Below are 19092 nucleotides of genomic sequence, written 5' to 3'. Positions count from 1 at the left end.
AAAGAGCCGCATTATCAAGGGTGAGCCATTTCTTGCCATGTTTTGTACAAGTTCATCTTCTCATATTGGCCCAGAAATTCGGGTCGGGGGCTTCCCGCGGGTGCAAGACCCCGACCTGCACTTACCCTGCGCGCCGGCTGTTGAGCTGTGGGCCCCCGTGGAATTCCGATCCTGGGCCGCCTCCAACTGCCGGCACACGGTGCTTGTGTATCCCAGGGGCGCAGTTAGTTCAATGCGTCCCCTGGGATCACATGGGCCATGGAGAGCCAATGGTAGCAGGGAATGCTTCATTCATAAGTTTGACAGGCCTGTCAAACCTATAAATACTACAAGCCCCAAAACATCACTAAATCTGCAAATAAATTTTTAAAAAATCACATTTTTAAAATAAACTATAAATTACATGAAATAACTATTTTAAACAATAATTTACATTTTTGAAAAAATTAATTACATTTTCTAACAAGGCTAAAAATAAACTTACCTTTCTTTAAAGTATTTAAAAATAATAAACCTGTGGAAAAAATGTTTTAATTTTAATTAATTCACCACTTGTAAAAAGCAGGCCTTGCGACTGCTTTTTACATGTCTAACTTCTGGAGACTTACCCTCCCGGGAAAACCGGCAAAATAAACGTAAGTTCGATGCGCACGCGCAGCCTCTCCTGCGTGCGTGTTCGACTTCTGAACCCCTTCTTTCAGGGGAACGGAAGTGCCGGTTTCTCATGCATGCTTACGGGTGAGTTCCCAGCGCGTACTCACCCGTGGAGACCCGAATTTCTGGGCCAATTATTTTGCATACATTGGCGATGCCTCCTTTGTTCAATGCATTTCTCAGTAGCTGATGTTAGCACTGGCAGTCTGTGCCGGAAGCTCAGCACAGAACTTTGTTCTCTTAAAGCAAGCTGCACGTTAATTTTTTTCGTGGGCCAGTTTTGCATATGGTTCCCCATAGTTGCATTGCACAGAAAGCCAGTGGCATTCCTTGATGGTGAAATCAGGTGGTGTTGCGTGCTGTGCATTTTCCACAACGCTGTACCTTGTACATAAAAGTAGAGAATCATAGAATCTTACAGCACTGAAGGAGGCCGTTCGGCCCATTATGGCCATGATGGCTCTTTTGAAAGATCTATCCAATTAGTCCCACTCCCTGCTCTTTTCCCATAGACCTGTAAATTTTTCCTTTTGAAGTACATTTCTAATTCCCTTTTGAAAGTTACTAGTGAATCTGCTTCCACCACCCTTTCAGGATTGTGATTCAAAATTATGTCTATAAAAATAAATCTACTGCATTAAACAGTACAAAATGATCTGGCTATCTACGTTATTGACTTTGAAATATCTTTTGGTTGGCACTGGTCTTAGACGAAAATATGTTTTCTCCTAACTGTGGAAGAATTCCCCGTCAAAAGGGACCAGCTTGGCTCAGTTGGTAACACTGTCACCTCTGGATCTGAAAGTTGTGACTTTGAGTCCCACTCTAAGCTCATAATCTAAAGTGACACTCCAGATTAGTACTAAAGGAATGCTTTTAATGAGATGTTATACAGAAATCTCACCTGCCTGTTCAGGTGCGCATTAAAGATCCCGTGGCATTGTTTGAAGAAGAGCCCCAAATTCTGCTGACGTTCTGGACAACATTGCTCCCTCTACCAAAAACACACTAACTGGCCATTCATCTCGCTGCTGTTTCTAGGATCTCTGTGTGCGCAAAATGGATGCCACATTTGCTTACATAAGTCACTGCACTGTGATTCATTCTACATGGAGCACTTTGGGACATTTCTGAGAGAAATGTTGAGGTGCTCCTTATATGCATGTCTTTCTTTACTAACAAAAGATGTACAGTAGATTGCTCTACAGTAGGGTGTTCAAACCGCAGTCTGTGGGACACACCCGGTCGTTGTTTCTTTAAAGGACAAATAATAAAGATTTTAGTTGGGCCACTGGTACATTTACAGATGATGGACTGAGATTGTACCTGGTGCTTGTTTGCAGGATGCTGGAACAGGAGAAGTGGACAGGAATATCTTTTGCGCCCTGTGCAACATGGTTTTCACATCCCCCATTGTTGCTCAATCCCATTATCAAGGCAAGGTCCACGCGAAGCGGCTCAAACAACTGGCCGGAGAGCAGCCATGTGTCACACAGCCACAGACCGGTAGGACCAAGCTCATGCTGCTGTACAATCCATTTTATTTTTGTCGTGCTCACTTTTTTTTTTGTCAGTATTTTCTGGCCTCATTTGAGGTGGTGCATTGTGGTACAAGGATGCCAGCTCAAACCGTTGGGGCTGAATCCAGCTGTCCTGATACAGGCTCCAGTTTGATTCATTGCATTTTTGTTGGGATCGATGGTAATGGGACACACTCAGACCTATAACTTGCTCTTTTTCGCATACATTTCTGCAGCCCTTTCCCAATAAAAACCCCCTGAGAATAAAATTAAATTGCTATAATCAGATTATCTGAAAGCGGTTTCAGCACCGTATTAGCCACTGTTTAGAACACTTTGGCAGTATAGCTTGGGTTACAAAACCTAGAACAAACTTAGTAAAACAAACTTATTTTCAACTGTAAACCACCTGCGTGTTTAAAATAAAACAGCTGTTATGAGTATCGCTACTTGTGAGATGGCTCTATAACTTACAAATTACATTGACACTCAGTCTCAGCAACCTCACTGGAAGTTGTTATGTCCTCTCTTTAATTGGATCTGATAACACCCCTTGAAAATTATTATTGTGCTCTTCAATGCACAATTAACACGATTTGGTTTTCTAACACGTTGCCAGTCACACTTTATGCCTGGTTCCCAAAGGGCCTGACATTGGAGCTCAGCACTTCTCGTTCCCATCCCCTTGCTCCACTTTACAGTCAACCTCATTGCAGAAATTGAACCTATTATAAAATATTTAGGTTCGCACTAAGCAGGAAGCTACATCTGCTTTCATATACAATACACTTTTTTTTGTTGAAAACTCGGTTATGGTAACAGAATTTCTGTGCTCGAGCTTTGCTTGTGTGGGAACAACTGCTCAACTGAAGTATTTCAGAGCAATGAAGTTATGTTTATGAGTTGCTTAGAATATAGCATCAGTACTAATTTGCAATTGTGAACTGAGGACATCTGCTGCCATATGCAATTCTCAAAACTGTTGCGCGTGTATGAATCTGCTCTCAATAGCAGTTCTCTGAGAGCTACAAACAAGGTTTCTCCTGCCCTTCGTCCTAAACCTCTTACATTTAATCATATCTATTTCACCTCATTCTAAACTCCGACTGGCTTCCAACCAAAAAGTACCACCAGTTCATTCACAAACTTGTGAACGGAGATAAAGGTTCCATCATCATATCTGGCAAACCGAATACCACAGTGGAATCTACCTCAACTCACTGACATAGAAATGGAAACAGGACTTTCGCCCAACCAGTCAGTTGGTGTTTATCCTCCACAGGAACAGTAGTCCCAATCCCGTGTGCTCATCCTGTTCACATATTCTTTATTTCCTTTTCTTCGACCACCTACCTAGCCTATTCTTAACTGTTGACATGGTCTCTGCTTCAATCATCAACTCTGGTAGTGCCACAACCCTCTGTTTAAAATAAGGTTTCTCCTGCCCTTCGCCCTAAATCTCTTACATTTAATCATATCTATTTCACCTCATTCTAAAATCCGACTGGGAACAGTCTATTTCACTCTCCCAGTCCTTCATCATTTTAAACACCTCGATCAACTTTTCTATTTGAACAAAAACAGTTTTTTAAGTCGTCTTATTTATATTTCCTCATACTATGCAGAATCCTAGTGAATCTACACTGTACCCTCTCTATTGCCTCAATATTCTTCCTGTAGTGCAGACTGCAAAACTGCACACAGTACTCAATAGTGGTCTTACTGACATTTTATATAGATTTACCATGACACCTTTTATATTCTATAAAACCCAGTATTCCATTAGCTTTTTTTAATGGCTTTATCCATTATCCACTTGAGGTGCTGCTGTTAAGGTTTTGTGATTATGAACCCCCAAATCCCTCTGCTCTTGCACATCACCCAACTTTTTCCCATTCCAAGTATAATTATTACTTTTAGTTTTAAAAAAACCCAAAATGTATCACCTTATACTTCCTGACATTAATTCCATCTGCCACTTTTTGCCCATTCCACCACCTTATCAATATCCCCTTGGAGCTTCCTTTGGTCCTCTGGATTATTTAGCATGAAGAAGTGTTTCCTATCTGCAAATTTGGACACCATTCCCTCTAGCCCTGTATCCCAATCATTGATGCAAACAGTGATTAGCAGCAGTCCCAGAACAGAACCCTATGGGACACCACTACCCACTTCCAACCACTCTGAGAAACTGCCCTTAAATCTCCCTTTCCTTCCTTCTAATCCAATTTGATGCACTCCCCCTAATTCCATGCTCTTTAATCTTCTGCGTGGTGCCTTGTCAAAGGCGTTCTGAAACTCTGGCCTGGATATTTACTGGGGCAGGTTACATAGGCGGGGGGGCACAGAGTTTTGGATGGGAAACCTGGAAGTCCCTGACAGGTTCCCCACCCAGAAGTCAGCCTGATTCACGGGCTTGGTTCCAGTCAGGTGGGGAGCACTCCGGAGTAGGCCGTAGTACTTGGTAGGTCCAATCCACGACTTCGGGCGGGTGGGGGAAGGGGTCTGATCCCCAACCCGGGGAGGGGGGTGTGGATGGAGGTCCGACCTCTGACCCCAAGGGTCTTTGTATGGGAGGGGGAGCTTGGCAGGCCAGGGGGAAGCACTCCTGCCCCACAAGCAGTGCTGTGAAGGCCCTTACCTTCTCCCTGAAGCTGTCCTCGCCTTGCTTCCGCTGCCGTGTTTCCCGAGGGCTGGGAAACCTGACCGCCCACAGTAAAATCTGCAAAGCAGGTTCAATCAAAAGCTGCCAGCCTCATTAACATATTTCAATTGTCAAACCGGCTCCTAGGAGCGGGTTGGCTGCCCGCCCCTTATCCCACCTTCGTAAAACCCGAAAATCGGCGGGTTGGAGCGGCTTCCTGACACACTCAGAATTTTTCCCAATTTAACCCCCCACTCACACCCAATCCCACACGCTCCCCCATGTTTAAATTCCCTCCACTATCTACTGCATTTTCCCCATCCACCATATCTGTCACCTCCTCAAAGAACTCTTATCAGATTTCTCAGGCATTATCTTCCTTTCTGAAATAAGTGTTGGCTGCTTCTAATTATTTTCTCTTCATCTAATTTTTAGTAATTTCATCTTTTAGTTAAAGATTCCAAAATTCCCCCTACCCACAGATGTTAAATTCACAGGCCTGTAATTACCCAGGTCTGTGGTTCACATTACCCATAGATATGTGAAGGGAAAAAGATTGGTGAAGTCAAGCGTAGGTCCCTTGCAGTCAGAATCAGGGGAATTTATAGTGGGGAACAAAGAAATGGCAGACCAACTAAATACATACTTTGGTTCTGTCTTCACAAAGGAGGACACAAATAAACTCCCAGAGATGTCGGGGAACATAGGGTCTAATGAGAGGGAGGAACTGAATGAAATCAGTATTTGTAGGGAAATGGTGTTAGGGAAATTGACGGGATTGAAGGCCGATAAATCCTAGGGCCTGATAATCTATATCCTAGGGTATTAAGGAAGTGGCCCTAGAAATAGTAGATGCATTGCTGGTCATCTTCCAAAATTCTATAGACTCTGGACTAATTCCCATGGATAGGAGGGTAGCTAATGTAACCCCACTATTCAAAAAAGGTGGTAGAGAGAAAACGGTAGTGAGGAAAATGCTAGAGTCCATTATAAAAGATGTAATAGCAGAGCACTTGGAAAACAGTGACAGGATCGGACAAAATCAACATGGATTTACAAAAGGTAAATCGTGCTTGACTAATCTACTGGAATTTTTTGAGGATGTAACTGGTAGAATAAATAAGGGAGAACCAGTGGATGTGGTGTTTTTGGACTTTCAGAAGGCTTTCAATAAGGTCCCGCATAAGAGATTAGCATGTAAAGTTAAAGCACATGGGATTGGGGGTAAGGTACTGACTTGGATAGAGAACTGGTTGGCAGACAGGAAGCAAAGAGTTGGAATAAACGTGTCTTTTTCCGAGTGGCAGGCAGTGACTAGTGGGGTATCGCAGGGATTGGTGCTAGGACCCCAGCTATTCACAATATATATTAATGATCTAGACGAGGGAACTAGATGTAATATCTCCAAGTTTGCAGACGACACAAAGCTGGGTGAGCGTCTGTGCTGTGAGGAGGATGCCGAGAAACTCCAGTATGATTTGGACAGGTTGGGTGATTGGGCAGATACATGGCAGGTGCAGTATAATGTGGATAAATGCGAGGTTATCCACTTTGGTGGCAAAAACAGGAAGGCAGCTTATTATCTGAACGACAATAGATTGGGAGAAGGGGAAGTGCAACAAGACCTGGGTGTCCTTGTGCACCAGTCGCTGAAGGTAAGCATGCAGGTGCAGCAGGCGGTTAAGAAAGCAAATGGTATGTTGGCCTTCGTAGCAAGAGAGTTTGAGTACAGGAGCAAGGATGTCTTGCTGCAGTTGTACAGGGCCTTGGTGAGACCACACCTTGAGTATTGTGTGCAGTTTTGGTCGCTTTATCTGAGGAAGGATGTTCTTGCCATGGAGGGAGTGCAGCGAAGATTCACCAGACTGATACTGGGATGGCAGGAATGACGTATGAGGAGAGATTGGGTTGATTGGGCTTATATTCACTGGTGTTTAGAAGAATGAGAGGGGATCTCATTGAAACTTATAAAATTCTAACAGGACTAGACAGACTAGATGCAGGAAGGATGTTCCCGATGGCGGGGGAGTCCAGAACCAGGGGTCACAGTCTAAAGATAAGGGGTAAGCCATTTAGGACAGAGATGAGGAGGAATTTCTTCACCCAGAGAGTGGTGAACCTGTGGAATTCTCTACCACAGAAGGCAGTTGAGGCCAATTCATTAAATATATTCAAGAAGGAGTTGGATATATTTCTTAAGGCTAAAGGGATCAAGGGGTATGGGGAGAAAGCAGGGGCAGGATACTGAATTTGGATGATCAGCCATGATCTCATTGAATGGCGGAGCAGGCTCGAGGGGCTGAATGGCCTACTCCTGCTCCTATCTTCTATGTTTCTATGTTGAGAATTCAGTGGCTCTTGTCAAGGTGATCAGAATTCTCTCTAACACTGTATTTGCGTAATTTCTGTCATGCAAATAGCTTTAGAAGATGGAATTATGTTCATGTTGTGTAATGGATCTGTTTTAGTTGTAAAAGTTTTTTCTTAAAGGGTTGGATTGGGTTACTGCGATCTAGTACTGATTAACTAAAACATTGGCATGAAATGTTTGAGAATTACTGTTGCTTTACTTTTTAGATTCAAATTTTGAAATATGATCAAATGGTGTATAAATTGTACCTTTGTATTTTTATGACCCCTAACTTGGGGCATGAATTATGCACTGATATAAGTATGATTTGTTAATCAGCGACTCAGCGTTAAAGATGCAAGTGTGGCCTTTCCTGTGGTAGAATCGGTACACTGTTTAATTTTTCAAAAACAGTAGTGTGAAGCGTAAGATTTGAAAGCTATCTTGAATCATTGCGGCCATTACTTTGAATTTCAGTGCTATGTTCTATCACAGTGTCCACAAATGTGGCAAGTGCACCTTCAGAGGGGAACAGTTCTGTGCAGAGTGAGCAACCTGAAAAGGGCAAGCAAGAGGTGACTCATGAAACCTCCTCGGCAGCCTCCACAGCTTTGGACTTGGAAGATCCCAACAAGTTCTGCAAACTCTGTTGCGCCTCCTTTAACAGCCCGCTAATGGCCCAGCAACATTATAATGGCAAGAAGCACAAGAAAAATGACGTACGGCGACAGTTAATGGAGGAAATGGGGAAGGAGGCAGATTCTTCTGAAAAGAATGGTGAGTAATTATTTGCAACAGCACAATTGAAGAGATATGGAGGGTGCGGGTACAACAGACTGTACTTGCCCCAAATATGATTATATTTACTGGCTTCATTAACTCTAAATCAAAAGCTTATGGGGAAAAATTGAGTCACGCCCCCTTTGGGGCACTAACCTCGTCGGGGCGCTACTTTTAGCGCCCCACGGCTGAAATTCATCAGTAATGCCCCAAGAGGGAAGCGGGGTGCGACTAGAAGTGCCCCGCCTCCCTCTTGGGGCGCTGCAAGGAAATATTGCGGTGCAGCGATGCAGCACGTCGCACTGCGGTATTGCAGGCCTTCCTCCCCTTCTTAAAGGGGTGGGGCCTTGCGCAGCGCGACCCAGGGATCGGACTGCCGGCAAAAGAGCCCGGCACTCAAGAGAAGTGCCGGACTCACGGAGCGCAGCCGGCACCCTGTGGGGGGGCTTCAGAGGAGGCCGGGGACAGCAGAGGGGGCAGGTGCTGGCAGGCGGCCAGCAACAAAAATGGCCGCCCGTCACCTCGCCTTTAATTAGCACCGCTCCGGCCGCAGGTAGGCCCCCCTGACCCCATCGGACATAGTGTCCAGCGGTAAGTCAGGGGGCGCTACCGAAGTTCGCGGCCGGGTGTGAGTGGGGCGTTGCGCTTGGCGATGACCTCATCGCCGGCGGCGCAGCGCAAGGGGGCGCTAACGGTTACCGCCGCTGCTAAATGCCCGCTGAATTTCACGGGAGGCATTGGTGGCGCTGTGCCCGGGCGCTAGTTGCTTTGTGCCCCTAAGAGTGTGCTAACGGGAGGCGCGAAGCAACCAAATGTTTCCCCCTATGATTATAAAGGATCTGGAAAATGCAGAGAAAAAAGCGAAACAAATATGCCATAATGGCTTGTAGGTAAATCTGTAGATCACAAATTTGCACACTTGTGCAATCTTTACAGAAACGACTACGAACTAAATGTAAAGGTAACCTTGTGTAAAATACAATGGAAGACACTTTCATTGTGACAATTTGTTCTGTAGCTCAGAATTTTATGTGTGAAGAAATTAGCATGTTGATTATGTTTACTGGTTGCACAAAATAAACACTTGTTTACACCTTTTAGTTCCCGTTGTAAATTTAATCTTTGCTCCCCACTAAAAACATTCAACTTATCTTCATAGTTTGATGAGCTAAAACCTGGAATCATCTTTGCTTCCATTCGTGGTCCCTTTCCCGTTCTCTGTCCCTTTGGCACTGCTTCTATATCTGAAATAAAAGTAACATATTTGGACACAAAACACAGTGGTGCAATGCTTTGAAGTCTTGGTATCACTTCTTTAGCCTTGAATTCTGTGGATTTGCTTACGTCCTTTTGCAATTACATGACATTTTTTGCTTTAAAATTAGGCTATTCGAATACCATAGTACAAATGAATATGTTTGTATAAAATTCCTTTGTTTGCTATTTTAGTGTTTATTTTATTTTGTTCTGTACAAAAGGACTTCACTGTTTTTCCTGCTACAGATCTGTAGTTAACAGGGTTGTGTTCCAGATCCTTTTAATAACTTGAACGAAGGGAGTACTTTGGTCTTGGGTAGCTCAGGCAGCTTATTGAGTCTACCACGGTGGATTGACTCAGTTCCAATCTCCCATTGTCAGGCTTATCATATTGGATTAGGGGGCATAGTCCCAGGATAAGGGGTCGGCCTTTTAAGACTGAGATGAGGAGGAATTTCTTCATTCAGAGGGTTGTGAATCTCTGGAATTCTCTGCCCCAAAGAGCTGTGGATGCTGAATCGTTGAGTTTTTGGACTCTAAGGGAATCAAGGGATATGGGGATCGGGCAGGAAAGTGGAGTTGAGATCGAAGATCAGCCATGATCTTATTGAATGACGGAGCAGGCTCGTTAGGCCATATGGCCTACTCCTGCTCCTAATGCTTATTTTCTTATGTCTCCCTTCATGTTTGTTCCCCTATATTTACTGAGTTACTGTCACAGTGAGGATACATATTCAAAGATGCTTCTGGCTCCTGGGCCCCCATTGGGAAAGGAAAATATATAATGGCCCAGAAATTCGGGTCGGGGGCTTCCCGCGGGTGCAAGCTCCCAACCTGCACTTACCTAGCGCATTGGCCGTTGAGCTGTGTGCCCGCGTGGGATTCCGATCCTGGGCCTCCTCCAACTGCCGGCGCGCAGTGCTTGCGTATCCCAGGGGCGCAGTTAGTTTGATGTAGGCCATGGAGAGCCAATGGTAGCAGGGAATGCTTCATTCATAAGTTTGACAGGAAGAGCTGTCAAACCTATAAATACTATAAGCCCCAAAACATCACTAAAACTTCAAATAATTTTTTTTTTTAAATCACATTTTTAAAATAACGATAAATTACATGAAATAACTATTTTAAACAATAATTTAAATTTTTGAAAAAATTAATTACATTTTCTAATGGGGCTAAAAATAAACTTCCCTTTCTTTAAAGTATTTAAAAATAATAAACCTGTGGAAAAAATGTTTTAATTTTAATTAATTTGCCACTTACCTTGTTAAAAGCAGGCCTTGCGCGTGCTTTTTAAAAGTGTAACTGCTGGAGCCTTACCCTCCCGGAGAACCCTGCATAAAAAATGGAAGTTCCAGGCGTACGCGCTGCCTCTCCGGCGCACGCGTTCGACCTGTGAACCCCTTCTTTCAGGGGAATGGAAGTTCCGGTTTCCCACGCATGCGCAGTGCATGCACGAAACCGGCACTTTCGTTGGGCCTACGCGTGAGTACCCAGCGCGTACTCACGCATTGGGACCCGAATTTCTGGGCCATTAACTCAACTGATCCAGAGTAATTATCCCACACTTGCAAAAATCTCACGAGTGCCCTTCCCTGATTTTGGTGTCTCTCACATAGATGCATACAAATTTTACATGGGTCTCTTTACTTGCAGAGAGTGTCCAGCTCTCTCTCAAAGTGTCACAGTAACTATAATACATGGTGCTAAATAATTTGAATTATTTGGAGTCTTTATGGTGACCAACATTCCATAGGAAACACTTCTTCACGCAAAGCGAGGTGGAAGTGTGGAACTCTCTCCCCCAAAAAGCTGTAGGTGTGAGCTCAATTCATCATTTTAAATCTGAGACTGATGGATTTTTTTTGCGAGCCAAAGGTATTAAGGGATATAGAGCCAAGGCGGGTAGATGGAGTTAGGATACTGATCAGCCATGATCTCATTGAATGGCAGAACAGGCTCGAAGGGCTGAATGGCCTACTCCTGTTCCTATCCCTAATTGCCCTGAGAAGGTGATAGGAAAACATTACATCTTTGATTGCTGTGATGTAATGTTTTCCTGACTAACCTGTTTGGACACCATTCACACCTTTGATTGCTGTGATTATCTCTCTGCCGAGGTGTGATAAATGGCAGTTAGAAAGATTACCTGTAATCATCTGGCATTATTCTCTGACTATATAAGCTGTGTCTTTATGCATCTCTCCACTTCACCTGATGAAGGAGCAGCGCTCCGAAAGCTTGTGATTTCAAATAAAACTGTTGGACTATAACCTGATGTTATGTGACTTCTTACATTCTTTTACTGCTGCAGTTTTTATGGTGATGCTGGTCCCACAATGGGGTTAAGTTGGGAATTCCAAGATTTTGACCTCTGTGCCAATAAAGGAGTGATGATATATGTCCAGATCAGGGTGGTGTGAAACTTAGGAGGTGATGGTGTTCACATTGCTCCTGTCCTTCTTGGTGGTAAGATTACGTGGCTGGGAGATGCTGTTAAAGTAAGCTTAATGTGTTGATTCAGTGTAGATAGTACATACTGCAGTCAAAATCTGTCAGTGCAGGAGAGAGAGAATATTGAGTCCAGTGGCAGGGATGTTGATCAAGCAACTGGATGGTATCAAACTTCTCGAGTGTTGGTCAATGCAGCTACTCAAAGACATGCATGGACCACGGGTGTAAAATATGTCACGGGCATGGATCTAGAGGAATCTACAAGGCTAAAAATTAATCTGGAGAACCAAGGATGTTTAGTATAAAGTGACATAAGTGGTCCTTTTTAAGAGGGAGCACTTTGCATGTCCCATCCTACAATCAAACAGAGCCTCCAAAGAAGATTCAAGAATATAACAGAGAGTTAAACTGAATTGAGATTGCAGGAATAGACCTGTTCTTTCCAGCTATGTAAGGCTGAGGGATGATATTTTACTTTTTATTGTTTATGGGATGTGAGCGTCGTTGGCAAGGCCAGCATTTACTGCCCATCCCTAATTGCCCTCGAGAAGGTGGAGGTGAACCGCTTCCTTGAACTGCTGCAGTCCGTGTGGTGAAGGTACTCCCATAGTGCTGTTAGGGAGGGAATTCCAGGATTTTGGCCCAGCGACTATGAAGGACCGGTGATACATTTCCAAGTCAGGATGGTTTGTGACATGGAGGGGAACCTGCAGGTGGTGGTGTTCCCATGTGCCTGCTGCCCTTGTCCTTCTAGGTGGAAGAGGTCGCGGGTTTGGGAGGTGCTGCCGAAGAAGCCTTGGCGAGATGCTGCAGTGCATCTTGTAGATGGTACACACTGCAGCCACGGTGCGCTGGTGGTGGAGGGAGTGAATGTTTAAGGTGGTGGATGGGGTGCCAATCAAGTGGGCTGCTTTGTCCTGGATGGTGTCGAGCTTCTAGTGTTGGGGCTGCACTCATACAGGCAAGTAGAGAGTATTCCATCACACTCCTTACTTGTGCCTTGTAGTTGGTGGAAAGGCTTTGGGGAGTCAGGAGGTGAGACACTCGCTGCAGAATACCCAGCCTCTAAGCTGCTCTTGTAGCCACAGTATTTATGTGGCTGGTCCAGTTAAGTGTGAGAGACTCTTGACTCTACCACAGCTGTCCAATATGCAGTAGACACCACTAGTGTAAACATTTAGGTGTGATAGGAACAGTATAGATTATCATTTACATATTTAACCTCTAAACATTTGTAAGTTTAAAAAATGTAATAATGCTGAAATTGTAACAATCTTATTTTTGCACAAGTTTTGGTAACGGATTGGAAAAATAATTCAATCTATGTTTTGTAGTAGGAACAGGTGACTATCCGTGTGCTATCTGCAATGTTACACTTAATTCCATTGAACAGTACCAGTGTCACCTGCAAGGATACAAACATCAGCTGAAGTAAGAGCTTTATATTTTTTTCAGCCAAATCCCATTGATGGAAATACACTTGTAATCTTAATGATTGGGATTGAATGACAATGTCATGTAGTTTGAAGGCTTTGGTGGTAATGAGTTGGAGAATAAGTCTTCATGGAGCAAAGTTCTTTGTCTTTTGATTTTTAATTTGTGCTGTCTGTCTTTTATGGATACTTAACTCTCATCTAAATCAATCAATTTTTTTAGTACAATTGTATTTACCATTGCACAATTCACTCATTTTGGTTTGCATCACTTCAAGATGTACTTGAACTAAATTCAGTATGTTGCATTGTATTGCCCGAGTTTCTTTTGGGCCAAGTCACCCCATTGGGGAAATCCATGTAGCTGCCTTTGCCTTTTTTCTAAAGTAGTGCCTTAACAACACGCAGGAAATCAAGATGGCAACCTCCAGCATATTGAGCATTGGTGTCACTTGGCTAACTTCGAGCCAATCCTCTCGCTGCTCAGATACAAATTGCTGGCTCTGTCATGTACTGTCGGTCTTGGCTCAGTGGTAGGACTCTTGCCTCTAAGTCAGCGGGTCATTGGTTCAAACTCCACTCGAGCATTTAATCAAGGTTGAGGGAGTGCAGCACTGTCGGGTTGTGCCGTCTTTCAGATGAGACATTAAACTGGGGCCCCCGACTGCTTGCTCCGATAGATGTAATATATCCCGTGGCACCGTTCGAGTTCTCCTGGTGTACCGGCCAATGCTTATCCCTCAACCAATATCACCAAAACACATTGTCTGGTCATTCATCTGATTTCCAGTGTGCAAATTGGCTGTCGCATTTGCCTGAATTGCAAAAGTGACTATACATCAAACGTACTTCATTGGCTGTGAAACGCTTTGGGATACAGTAGCAAAATACTGCGGATGCTTTGGGATGTTCTGAGAGGTTGAAAGGCGCAATATAATGCAAGTTATTTCTTCTTAATTTTCAGTGTTAGTTTGACTAGGCTGTATGCAGAGTTTTCATGAAACAGCCATCGCTGTGTGTTTCTAGACAATGTATATAAAAGTGTGATTTCAAGGTTAAGATTATGATTGATTTTATTTTTAGTAAGAGTAATTTGCACCCTCATTCCTCGGAAGGTACTTTATTTGGTTCTTGAGTTGCTCCAGTGCATGCCTAATCCTGCTGCTCCTACCTTCCTCCAGATATGTTTATGGCAGACTCACTGTGACATGTCTACTGTCACTGTCCGTGTAGTCAATGTCCCATGGCCAACTTGTAAAGAAAAGGAAAGACTTGCATTTATATAGTGCCTTTCATGACCTCAGGATGTCCCAATGTGCATCACAGCCAATGAAGTACTTTTGAAGTGTAGTCACTGTTGTAATGTAGGAAATGTGGCAGCCAATTTGCACACAACAAGCTCCCACAATCATGTGATAATGACCAGATAATCTGATTTTGTTATGTTGATTGAGGGATAAATATTGGCCAGGACACCGGGGAGAACTCCCCTGCTCTTCTTCGAAATAGTGTCGTGGGATCTTTTACATCCACCTCAAAGGATAGAGGAGGCCTCGGTTTAACGTCTCATCCGAAAGACGGCATCTCGGACAGTGCAGCATTGGAGTGTCAGCCTAGATTATGTGCTCAAGTCTCTGGAGTGGGACTTGAATCCACAACCTTCTGACTCACAGAGTTTAACTGCAGATGGATAAGGTCAATAAACAGGAGGCATAGATTTAAAGTCATTGGTAGAAGAATTAGAGGGGAGTTGAGGAGAACTTTTTTCACCCAGAGGATGGTGGCGGTCTGGAACTCACTGCCTGAAAGGGCGATAGAGGCAGAAACGCTCATTGCAATTAAAAAGTACTTGGACATGTACCTGAAGTGCCGTAACCCACAAGGCTACAGACCAAGAGCTGGAAAGTGGGATTGGCTCTTTTTCGGCCGGCACAGACACAATGAGCCGAATGGCCTCCTTCTGTGCCGTAAAATTTCTATGATTCTATGATAACCGGCATGCTTTGAAAATAGATGGCAGAGTAGCAGGAGTCGCAGTCCATTAAAATCAAAGATAATTTTTAAATATATATGTATTTACATTTTTCTAACAATTGTTGTATCTAAAAAATCCTCATCTTAGTGATTCCACGACCAACATTACTGGTCATTTCCTTGAACTGAATAAAAATTAGAGAATTTTTCCCAATTCAAAAACAAATGCTCCTTCAAACTCAATGTACACTCCTATTGTTAACGCTCAGGCTTTTTTTACTCTTTATTTTCACTTCTGATGGTGATAAGTATCTTTCAGTGGGTTTTCTTTTTGCTGCTCCTTTGCTATCTGCAAAGTTTCCATTTTTTTCAAAATCTTACATGACTCCACAAGTTGCTGCTCAAATGACGAGCTGTTTGGGGGCATTCAAATCAAATTATATTTCTTCATTGTTGAGCACAATTTTCCAACAATTGCATTGCTTTTAGGCGCGTTGGTATATTTTCACACAAATATTTATATTTTTCATATAAATGCATGCAGAAAAATTCTTTTTTTCCTAATTGGATTTGTTTTTTTAAAAATCTGGTTTATCTCCCAAGAGATTACAACAGGGGAACGGTCACATAGTGGTTATGTTACTGGAATAGTAACCCGGAGGCCTGCACTAATGATCTGGAGATATGAGTTCAAATCCCACCATGGCAGCTGGGGAATTTAAATTCAGTTAATGAAATGAAATAAATCTGGAATAAAAAGCTAATGAAACTACCGGATTGTCATAAAAACCCATTTAGGGAAGGAAATCTGCTGTCCTTACCTGGTCTGGCCTATATGTGACTCCAGACCCACAGCAATGTGGTTGATGTTGACTCTTAACTGCCCTCTGAAATGGCTGCTACAACAAAATCAGCTACAACCGTGGGAGCACCTTCACCTCATGGACTGCAGCGGTTCAAGAAGGCGGCTCACCACCACCTTCTCGAGGACAATTAGGGATGGGCAATAAATGCTGGCCTTGCCAGCAACGTTTACATCCAATGAATAAATTTTTTAAAAAGATTGCAGGGCTGCAGGTGGTTTGGGGGTGTCGAATCATGATCCTTCAGGCATCACAACTGGGGCAGGCTTGATGGTCATTTCCGTATGCTTTTTCATAGATAAAGTGAAATGACCAGATTATAATCTGGGAGCATTGTGTAAGCTAACTTGAATGGGATTTGCTCAAAATAATAGGAGTTAATCATTCATTTTTTTTTCATATTTACAGAGAAAATAAAGTGGTTAATCTGGTAAAGAGTACAAAGTCAAAGAAATACGACTCGTTCCAGGACGAACTCGATGACTTCATTAAAGTTCAGAAAGCAAGAGGCCTTGTGCCAAAGGTGTCCTTTCGAAAATTTGAGGACAATCCAGAAGAAGAGGAGTCTGGGGACTTGCCTTCAGGCAGCCCTCCCCACTCTCCTGAATACCCATTGGAAGTCAGACAAGGCATGCCTGCGCCCAATCCAAGCGGCTTCCCAGATGAGCAGGTTTTCCCAACGGATGTGGAAGCTGAAGTACCACAGTGGCCCCCGTTGCAAATTGACCATCCGAGGGCCCAGTGCGTGCAAAGCAGTGACTTGCATATAGAGTATTACATGGAAAGGCCACCCCCTCTAACGCCAACCTATCCAGAAAATAGTCCAGTTCCATCCAGCATGGAGTCCGCCGACGATTGTAAGCCCTTGACCTCCGACGACAGCAGTGGCTCATGCAAAAAGGACAAGAGGGGGAGGAAGAAGATGCACAGAAGGGGGAAAAGAAACAAGGAGATGGAACCTAAAAGAGATAGCGAGCATCAGAGCTGCAGAAAAGAGAAAAGCGTCGAAGAGCCGGGATTGGAACAGGGCAAAGATCCGTCAAAGCTGAAACCAGAGCAAAGGGATAAAGAGGTGCTTGTACTGGGCAAAGAAGAAAGGATGAAACATAAAAAGGAAAAAAAGGACCTTTATACAGAAAAAGAGGAAATGAAACAGAAACATAAAAAGCAGAAAAAGAAGAAGGAAGTTGATACAAGAACAGAAGAGGAAAAGCTTTGGGATGAATCTATTTTGGGAATTTGATGCGAAGGAACTGCGAGGACTTTGATGCTTGATCACCGTCTTAATTTACTCAAGCACTTCTGAGAATAAAAATATATGGTTGTTAATAGATGTGTTTGAAGATTCTATTATTTTCCTCCTCCCCAGTAAATCAATATTGTTTGGGTGTTGGCCATCTCTATGAACTCTGTTTGTTGTTCTAAGATATTTTTTAATAAATCAGCAGTAACATTAGTTGTGAAATATGATGCTGTTGTCTACACTAATGTTTTAAGTTGTCCTCATACATTTCCTGTTCGCTTTATCAAAACTGCAATTATAATTCTGATGAGTTACAGTAAATTGTAAATTCTTGGGCCATTCAAACTTGTTCAGCTTTTAATAAACAGTGTGATTATAGTTTTAAATGTTTTCTGGTTAAGTAATATTACACATTATATACATGCTATATGAAAATATATACATATATAGTGTGCTGAACAGGAAATGCATGCATATAAAGACGTTTATATATGTATATAAACGTCTTTATATGCACGCATTTCCTGCCCAGCACATTTTAGATGTCACACACCATCTAATGCAAATTTCTGTGACACATTTAGTGGGGAAAAAGTATAATAATGAAACAATGTCATCTTTTGGAATGTACAGACATTGGGCAGGAAAGTGGAGTTGAGGTTGAAAATCAGCCATGATCTTACTGAATGGCGGAGCAGGCTCGAGGGGCCGTATGGCCTACTCCTGCTCCTATTTCTTATGTTCTTACAAACTCCAAACAACACAGATGGTTACTTAACATCAATTAGACTTCATAACCTTAAAGGGTCGTACGTCTATACTTACACAGCAGAATAATATTTTGCCTGGTATAATTGTTCCTGTACATATGCAGTAGCACATCCTCTGATTTACCGTGAGTACTGAACAGGAGATTTGTTCTTAGATGTGTGCACTTCCTGTTGGTCACACTAGGTGTCATACACTATCTAATGTGAATTTCTAAATCACACTTCAACAAGAAAAAGTATAAAGAAACAAAAGCAGTCATTTGTGATGTACAGAAAAATTCTCCGGGATCAGAAAATGTCAGTGTCACAACGTCTACAGCCTCTTAAGTGATCTTTCCACACAGCCAGGGTTCCCATCTCCAGCTTGAATAGCAATTAACCATTTAACTAACTCGCCTAGTGTTTACTTAACATCATTTATGTTGATAGCCTTAAAGCAACTCATACCTGTACAGGTACGGTAGTGTAGTGATTATGTTACTAGTCTAGTAATCCAGTGAATGTGACTTTAAATCCCACCATGATAGTTTGAGTAATTGAATTCAATGTGTAAAAAAAAAAAAGTGGAAGTAAGAGCTGGTTCCAGTAAAAGTGACCTTGAAACTATTGGATGAACCCAATTGGTTCACTAATGTCCTTTAGGGAAGGAAATCTGCTGTCTTTACCCGGTCTGGCCTATATGTGACTCCAGACCCACAGCAGTGTGGTTGACTCTTAACTGATCCCTGAAGTGACCTAGCAAGCCATTCAACTGTATCAAACCACAAGCAACGGTTCATCACCACTTCAGGGCAACTATGGATGGGCAATAAATACCGGCTTGTCGGCGACGCCCGCGTCCCAAGTTCTTTTTAAATACCTACAGTTTAGCAGCTGAATAACAAATTGTGTTTTGCATATGTTGTCCCTGCGTGTATAAACAGCAAATCCTCTGACTTACGATGAGCAGAGCTACAGGAGAGTTGCTTTACGGTAACAAGAAGAGAAGGAAAAACAGTCATTTTCCAGCTGGTTTCTCAACCATCTGTCAATCAACAGAAACTTCCCAGCAACAGAAACTGTGCTAACTGACCACATGGTATACCTATTTACAGCAGTCAAACCGTGCAATCTTAAGGAGCTGGCAGATACCAGGAATCCACCAAACACC

The 19092-nt window shown here is 43.0% G+C and overlaps 1 protein-coding gene across 2 annotated transcripts in view; it reads left to right on the top strand.

Moving 5' to 3' along the window:
* The window catches only part of LOC147123672 (zinc finger matrin-type protein 1-like), a 125772-nt gene extending 108373 nt beyond the window's left edge, over nt 1-17399 (top strand). Inside the window, exons 4-7 of one of the 2 annotated variants that reach the window (XM_085975506.1) lie at nt 1998-2160; nt 7664-7945; nt 12994-13090; nt 16338-17399. In XM_085975506.1, the coding sequence (XP_085831632.1) occupies nt 1998-2160; nt 7664-7945; nt 12994-13090; nt 16338-17172 (1377 nt within the window). In that variant the 3' untranslated portion in view covers nt 17173-17399. Of the gene's footprint in view, nt 1-1997; nt 2161-7645; nt 7946-12993; nt 13091-16337 lie in introns of both variants that reach the window. The other variant, XM_085975505.1, reaches the window with a different exon arrangement.
* The last annotated feature ends 1693 nt before the right edge of the window (nt 17400-19092 follow it).

This window comes from Somniosus microcephalus, chromosome 2, assembly GCF_052327205.1.
Source record: "Somniosus microcephalus isolate GS21.2 chromosome 2, FLI_Smic_1.0, whole genome shotgun sequence".
NCBI classification, from domain to species: domain Eukaryota; kingdom Metazoa; phylum Chordata; class Chondrichthyes; order Squaliformes; family Somniosidae; genus Somniosus; species Somniosus microcephalus.
Note: the sequence above shows the minus strand (reverse complement) of the source record. Positions and strands in the feature narration are given on the sequence as shown.